The following is an 8,825-nucleotide window of genomic DNA, read 5'->3' as shown; positions in this document are numbered from 1 at the left end:
TCATATCTTCATCTTACAGTTTTACTGTTCAATCTACATACTGTGACACTGTAATTGCGGGCATACACAGTGCGATTTTTGCTGCTATACATGCTCGTGTGTGTGTATGTGTGCGTGCGTGCGTGTGTGTGTGTGTGTGTGTGTGTGTGTGTGTGTGTGTGTGTGTGTGTGTGTGTGTTTATGTTTTTGTTTGCTGCCAGTAGTGATTGAGTGGAAATCATTTATTTTTATATGTTCGTGACTCATACAGTGTGAGAGAAACCTATGAGCCGAGCAGCTTACAAGTTCCCAATCATTTTTTTTTTTACTTAATTTTAATTAAGAGCACATGTTCAAATTCCTGCCATCTTGAAAGTTGTAAATGTAACAAAAACATTAAATCCATAGCACATAGAAAACAAGACAAAAGAAAAAAAAAGCAAAATAGTAACTTTATACAGTATCATGCAAAAGTTTGGCCACCCCTGATCATTTTTATAAATGCAAACCTTAGCCTGCTGGCCTTTAAAATCCACAATTTCATTTGAGTATATTTTATACCCTAGGGCAAAAGCAACATGTCAGTTACTGACATAACATTTATTTAATCAACAGATGCAATGCAATTTAAGTCATAACAAAAACAGACAACTGCAAAAATTTGGGCACCCCAACAGAATAATGACATCAATCTTTTGTACAGCCACCTTTTGCTGAAATAACAACCTGTAGACTTATCTTACAGTCAAGGATAAGTCCCTGAACTCTTGCTAAAGGCATTTTGGGCCATTTTTCCTTGCAAAACTTCTGCAGTTCAGTCAGGTTTGATGAGTACCGAGCATAAACGGCCCTTTTCAAATCAATCCATAGATTTTCAATGATGTTCAATTCTGGGGACTGGGATGGCCATTCAAGATCATGCTAGATGTCTGAGGATGAATTCCTTGGTAGATCTGGAACTGTTCTTTGGGTCATTATCCTGCTGAAAAATCCAACCCTGTCGTAACTCTTAAATATCCATTGCACCTGTGTTAGGATTGTTAAGGTTGACTGTGTCACTTAAATAAATTTTGTGTTGTAATCAATCAACATTAAGTGACTACAGGTTTTGAAATCCACACAAAAGAGAGGGTGTCCAAACTTTTGCATTGCCTATGATTCAGTTTCCATTTAATTTCACTCATCTTAGGACTACTACACTTTGGATTTCTGTCTGAAAACATGACATTATCTTACTTTCTCTAGAAACCTTCTCTAGAAAAGAGAGAAAGTAATGTCTTCCCCTTCTAGTGCAGAATTTCATAAGATTGCTTTGGATTTCGCCAGGTCATAAAATATCACATATATCACTGCGTCCGTAACATGTTCAAATAATCTTACTCGTAGTGACATGGACATATACTCTTCAGACCAGCTGAATTGGCACCATTTACACCCACCTGAACATCACCACTGAAAAGTGTTACCAACGTTCCTATGACAACAACATCAGTGAAAGTAAACAGCAACCCGAACCCCAAAAGGTGAACGGAGCGACCGATGCATTTTAGTCTTAACCTGGTGTTAAACTTTGGCCCTGTGCCATGTGTTGTCTATCAGATCAGGAATGTGTGGCCTACTTTTCACTGCCAGCTCTTTCATAATGTTTGCCTGCTTCTGCTGTCTTTCTTGGCTCGCCGCAGAGACGTGTCAGTCACGCATGGCCTATGACTCCGCTTGTCTCTTAGCACTCACGGTGTCATCAGAGTCATATCAACATCAAAGCAGAACAGATGTTATTGCTTGTGCATTAGTTCTGCTGGTAAAGCACACTGGGACGTCGCTGACAGTGAATGCCACGTTCTCAAACAGAAAATCTTGTCCCTAAAGAAAGCCCGATATTGGATTAGACTTATGCTCTTCACCCTTGTTCAGTCTAATGAAAGCCAATTATAATCTCATTTGCTGTTTTTCTGTCGTGCATGCATGCGTTTCAACAATGGTGCTTAGAGAACTTGAGGATTATTTGAAATCTCTCATGAACTTGCGATGTGTTCGCCTTGTTTAATTTGATTAGACAACGTAAACAAGGCTGCAGATGTGTGCGGGATTGTTTTCCTTCATCAGGGACGTAGTAACTGTGTTGTGAAGGTTAAATTGATGAATATTCCTGTCCCCTAAACATGTGTCCTGCACATCTGCTGTTGAATCCAATGTGCCTCAATCAACAAATACAGCTAATGTGATAGCCTGCAATTGTTCAATCAATTACAGCCATCAAAGTAAATATGGTAATATTCTAATATTCTGTTTGTTCAGTGAATTTCCTCATGAGTGCGTTGATGTTTGAGTTGGAAATCAAATGATAGCTGAAATGCAGGTCTTCATCCATTGTTTGGAGTGCTCAAGCTCAAGTCTGTGTTTACGTAATGAAAGGAGAGCATGATGGATGACTCAGCCTTTTCTCCATTCTGGAGCCGTACTTGTTTGTTCCCTCATTAAATGGAGGAATTAAAAACAGGGTTCTCGGGAGGTCGGGGAGGTGAGTGGATGCAAATAAAGCCTGCTGAAAGATACAATATCACACACTGCCTCCCCTCTCACTAATTATCAGTCACAGCCTTGCCTGGCAGTGTCCAACATAGACATCAAAAACACACCGCCGGTGGGCGAAAGGTGTTAGTGTAGCCAGGCGAAAGGTGTTAGTGTAGCCAAAAAAAAGCATTATTAGGTAACCTAAAAGAAGTTTGAATTTTATTTTAAAAAGTGTGTGTAAAAAGTAAGTTTGCAATGTTTATTTTACTAGCGCACATAGTTATTTTTAGGTGAAAATGATGTGTAAGGTAATTTACTGAAAAAAAAAAAATCAAAGTCTGACCATTTGCTACTGCTTTTGGAGTGGCAGTTCATCTCTGTTGATGTCACTTTGATGGCTTTAGCCACATTATTTGTAATTTTGTTCAATAGTTTGCTACTATGAATGTGAATGACGTGTAAAAAGAAAGCCCTACACCCTACTCGGTGTTCTGTTTCAGTTGATAATACATCAACATACTGAAATAAAAGTCTCAGCAGCTGACTTTAATATTATTTGTTTGTCTATTTAGTCTTTAAATGTTTTTTTTTTTTGTTTTTTTTTTACCCAGCTTTTTTTGGGTTAGTCCATGTTTTACCTAGGGCTGGGCGATACTGCAAAAACAATCTCGATGTCATGTTTCATATCATTCAATATCGATAATTATTGATTATCTTTTAACAATACATTTAGGAGTATTAGGATTTTTTTATTTAACTAATTTATTTTAATTTACCAACATTAGTAAGACTCTTAAACTTGATAAATAAAATGGTACAAAGTGTGTGCAATAATAAAGGTAGATCAACATCTATAAGGTGTGAATATTAATGATACAGTAAACCTCAAACTCTGGAAACAAAACAAATTATGATAATCAAATCTGAGCTTTCAAGTAAAGAAACAAGCCATCATTATTCAAATATGTGTTGCCACAATACAAATTGTGAAGTTGAATGACTATATAACCCCCTATGCTAAAAAATCTTTTAGATCGGGTGCTAGTGGCTGGGATGCACAAGAAAAGAAACCAAAAAGCTACTCTGGCGACATCCTTTTTATTTACAATCTCTTGACTGCTGCTATACGGCACTCATTTACGCGTGTATTGTTATTCTGACCTGAAGTGACAAGCGCAAGTGCTTGGTTTTCTTCATCATTTTCTATGGCATCTCCCATATCTAGGCGTCCATTAACCAATTTCTCAGAGGATGACAAACGGACAAACTATTGCTGCAACTCCGATGCAAGTTTATGGAGAAAAGTAAAAAGCACTTAATAAAACTATAGCCTTCACACCAAAAAAATTCATTCCAAAGTCTTTTTTTATAATTATTAACAATGATGTTCGGTCAATAAATACCGATACTGGTTTTATCTCCCAGCCCAACCTTTATAAATGTTAAACCTTTTTAACAGTATTAAAGTACATGCTGACTTCTGATTTTGTTGGTTTACACCTGCTTATAATGGTTTTTATGTCTTTTTTTAATGCATTTTATTTTTAAAATCTGAAGTGAACTGTGCGCTGCCACTTTACACAAGGAGATACTGATGGTCAAGATGATTCCTGGATGAGCCTGTGTTTTACAATGGTTGTTATCTTGGAATAACATAGTTTGGAATGTTACAGCCTACCAATCAGAATCAAGTATTCCAAACAGCCATGTAATAATGTTGAATAAAGCACACAATCAGCATCAGAGGTCTGATGATTGTTATAGTAGTTTATGTTGTTGATCAGCTGCATCTTCGCAGAATTAGAAACTGTTTCTTAAATAGAAACTTTGCACATCATAATCATGGATGGTTACTACAAAAACTCCTTTCAATGTAGAAAAGATTCTATGTGTACTGCATATTGCAGGATGGTGTCGTGCAGTTAGATCATGGTGTCCATGTAAACATAGCAAATTGTCCATGTAAACATAGCTATTGGCCCAAATCATCATCCATATATTTGAGTTCTTGATATGTATTCTGTGAGTACTATGTGTCTAGCGTTCACATACACAATAACAAAACACTGTGCTGTAGTGCTTATGTTCATGATCTTGTTATATCATGAGTAAATCATTACATTATATTGATGCGAAAATGAACCTCAGAGTGTTTGCACCACATATTTTTCCTCCCACCTCCTGAAGCTGATTAAATGTTTAAGTAATTAATCTTTTAACCGTTGTTAAAATAAATCACTCAGCCTGGTTAAAGCTTGAGTGACTCTTGGCACCAAGACGCATTGTTTGCCCACATGAAGAACACTCTTAGGCCAAGTATTTTTGCGCCCATGGCTGCCCTCATTCACCTCGGAACAATCTCTGGACTGTGACCCGCTTAATCAGACAACTCACTTCATTCTCTCTTTTGTTGTTTATCGGGTTTGTTTGTTTGTTTGTTTCGCTGGCAGCCATCTTGGACTCCAGCCCCAGGTCAATAAATGTGCCCACATGGCTCTTATGCCAAAGCGAAATCTGTTCAAAGGGTTCTAGCTGCATGTGAAAAGCTAGTCTGAACTATGGAAAATCTGATGCATGCTTGGCCAGCCCACTCTGTAACTGAAAACAGCACCCGTGGCTGCTGGCATCAGTGCATGCAGCAGACGTTAAAAAAAAAGCACAGTCAGCATGCATGCATCTGAAAATTGATGAGCAAAGCTTTTGTGAGTTTTCTACAGATATATTATCTTCAAATGTTGCCATCTTGCACCTTAGAAATCATATATTCTCTTTCTCTCTCCATCTAAATGAGCTTATTTGATCATGCAAACCCAATTGAGGTTTAACTCGATTTCTTGTTGTTTGTTGTTGCAGAGGTGCCCATGATGCTGTATCTGTTTGCTCTGGTGACTCTGGTGTGCGTTTGGGCAGGATTGCACATGGCCTACAGATATATATGGATGCTGATTCTCCTTGTTATCTTCAACATCTTTCTGGTAAGAACACAAGAACACCCAGATAGATATAACACATATAATAACTCTTGCTTTATTTCACCCTCCTTATGACTTGCCGGTCAAAAATGACCCTGGCACTATTTTATCAGCAGAAAAAACCTAATCAATGTTTTGTTTTTTTAATTTTTTTTTTTCTAAAATGACCCAACATTAGAAAAAAAGAGAATCGTTTTGTATTTTGGATATTTTAGGCTAACAAAAATAGAAAAGAATTAATAAACAAACATGAATTTGAAAATGAAGAGCTTAATATATACTGCGTATATGTGACCCATTCTGTGAAACCTTGGCTAGAGTTGAATTATCTATTTCCAAGAAAAGGAGCCTCAAACTTATAAAAAAATATAAAATTTCTGTCTATTGCAGTAAATACCAGATTAAATATCAAGGTTTTGGGATACAGCAAAAAAAAACTTTTATAACACAATAAATTTTGAAATTACTGATTTAGTATGTTAGTTAGTTAACTAGTTAATAATTAATTAGGTCTCGTTTACACTAATCCGTTTTCGTTGTAAATCGACGTTTTCGACCGAAAACAATCCACACTGGCGTTTCACCTCGCATTTCTGAAAAAACTCTCTCTCCACTCTACACCGCTGGAAATGCATATCATGTGACCATACACACACTCGGGCATCCGCTGAAAGCTGCTTCAGTGTATCCTCGTGTCTGAGCTCCAGGCAGTCAGCAGGAGCTCTGAGCACACCTGCCCGGCTGAGAGCAGCCGAATATCTGTCAGTCCATCTCTACATTGCTGCTGGAACTCATCTTTCTGTAGTTGTTAAATGCAATCTATAATTCATCTTGCGTAGACCTATATCTAAGGAGTCGGTCTTTTGAATCTATTAGCCTACTTGTTCACAGGTAATGTGTCAAGCACAAAGATAAGTTAAAATACTTATTAATTTGTGTATATTTTTGTGTAACCACATACACTGATTTCGCAAGTTTCACTGATCGCTTGCCTTTATTTCCTATATTGTATAAACTTATTGTACTTTATACTTTTACAATTATTTTTGATTATTTAAGTGATAGCTTACTGATTATTATATTCAGCAAAAGAGATGGCTATTTTGTAATTCACCATGCATTTCCTTTGATAGCCTTTATTGTGTGCATATAGCCTGATATTAAGCATATATAGCCAAAACCACACAGAGAGCCTAATGTTTCATACTTTTCAATGAAAATGAAAGGAGGCAGTTTTTTTTGGCCTCTGTTTTGTTATAAATTTGCATACAGAGAAGATGACGGTCATATAAATATGTACATGATGCCTTAACATTTTTTGGTGTCTGTTATGTTTAAGTTGTCAATATAAAATTGAAAAGAGACATGTCATGTTTTAATTTTATTGTTAGTATAGTGAAACGTAGCCATTAATGAATGACATTATAAAAGTACACTGCTGTTACATTTGAAGATTTACCCGATGTGTCCTCAGGAATTCGTTATAAACTTGTGAAGTCTGAACTTACAAGGAAAGGATGCAAATCTGAACTTTGTGTAGGCTACTTGATATTGAGAAAAAGCCCCAATCAGATGCCGAATGTCGGCAGCCATGCCTCCGTTTTCAGATGTCTCAATTTTCCCCCATCCACACTGACACGTGTTTAAAAACTTCAGCTTTTTCAAAATGCTCTGTTTTCGGCACTTAATAACTCCGGGGTAGTGTGGCGTAACCGTAAACGAAGCGTATACGTAAATGTATTCACGTAAACAGGGCCTTAGTTATGTGGATATTGATGAACCACAAAACAGAGCAAGTTGAAACTGATGTTAAATAATCTGAGTGTACCATCTAATCTTATCTCTGAAGTGTCTTGTCATTGAACTTAGTGCGAAAGTGATAAAGTTGTGACCTGTGGTCAGTTCTGACCCCTATAATCACAACAAGCTGAGACTTAATAGTTCACAGCTTAAGTGTGTCAGATAAATGCTAATCCTGAAGATAGATTGAAACAGTTAATCTCCATGTTTAAGGGACCTGTATGCTCTTCGCATTTAGTCCTGCAACAGCCATCTTATCTTTGAATAGAGCTGTATTACTCTCACTATCACCTCACTATCACTGCGCAGTCTGCTGATGTCCTGTAGTCTCTGGCTGCTTTAGATAACATAGAGAGATACTGCTGTTTTACAGCCTATTGATTACTTTGCCTTTCTTGCATAACATCTTAAAGATACTGGCCAGACTCTTTAAGAGCAAGTGGACTATGTTCAAAGCACATGATGATGGGAGTTTGTTTATCTTTTGACTTGTGGTCTCCAGATGAGTGTTGACTGTGGTTATTAGTGCAGTGTTGGAACGAGAGAACACTTGACCAGATGTCCTATTAACTGTGTACCATCTGGACTGTGTAATAAAGAATAAAAAGAAGAAGAACGCCATGCTCAGATTTAAATGATTTAATCTATTGCATAACTATCATAATGACATTGAGTAGGCAGAATTTTACAATCACAAACAGATTCATTTTCAGCCATGTATATATATATATATACATTCATTCATTTTCTTTTTGGCTTAGTCCCTTTATTAATCTGGGGTTGACTCAGCGGAATGAACCACCAACTTATCCAGCATATGTTTTACATAGCGGATGCCCTTCCAGCTGCAACCCATCACTGGAAACATCCATACACACTTATTCACACACATACACTACGGACAATTTAGCTTCCCCAATTGACATGTACCGTAGATGGGGGAATATATATATATATATATATATATATATATATATATACAGTTGAGGTAAAAAATTATTAGATCCCCTGTTTATTTTTTTCCCCAATTTCTGTTTAACAGAGAGATTTTTTTCAACACATTTCTACGCATAATAGTTTTAATAACTCATTTCTAATCACTGATTTCTTTTATATTTGCCATGATGACATTAAATAATATTTGACTAAATATTTTTCAAGACACTTCTATACAGCTTAAAGTGAGATTTAAAGGCTTAACTAGGTTAATTTAATTATCTTAACTAGGCAGGTTAGGGTAATTAGGCAAGGCATTATTGTATAACGATGGTTTGGTCTGTGGACTATTGAAAAAAAAAATTTGCTTAAAGTGGCTAATAATTTTGTCCTTAAAATGGTGTTTAAAACTGCTTTTATTTTAGCCGGAATAAAACAAATAAGACTTACTTCTGAGGAAAAAAAGACATACTGTGAAAATGTCCTTTTTCTGTTAAACATAATTTAGGAAATATTTTTAAAAAGAATATATATATATATATATATATATATATATATATATATATATATATATATATATATATATATATATATATATATATATGTTCAGTTTAAATAAAATTA

At 36.1% G+C, this 8,825-nt stretch overlaps 1 protein-coding gene across 1 annotated transcript in view; it reads left to right on the top strand.

Annotated features, from left to right (window-relative positions):
• Nucleotides 1-8,825, top strand: part of adgrv1 (adhesion G protein-coupled receptor V1) — a 289,090-nt gene that overhangs the window by 260,437 nt on the left and 19,828 nt on the right. The window contains 1 exon segment of the mRNA XM_056458383.1: nucleotides 5,347-5,468. Within this exon segment, the coding sequence (XP_056314358.1) occupies nucleotides 5,347-5,468 (122 nt within the window).

The sequence above is a fragment of the Danio aesculapii genome, chromosome 5 (genome assembly GCF_903798145.1).
Source record: "Danio aesculapii chromosome 5, fDanAes4.1, whole genome shotgun sequence".
Lineage (NCBI taxonomy): Eukaryota > Metazoa > Chordata > Actinopteri > Cypriniformes > Danionidae > Danio > Danio aesculapii.
The sequence above is the reverse complement of the archived record's forward strand: the minus strand, read 5'-3'. Positions and strand labels throughout refer to the sequence as shown.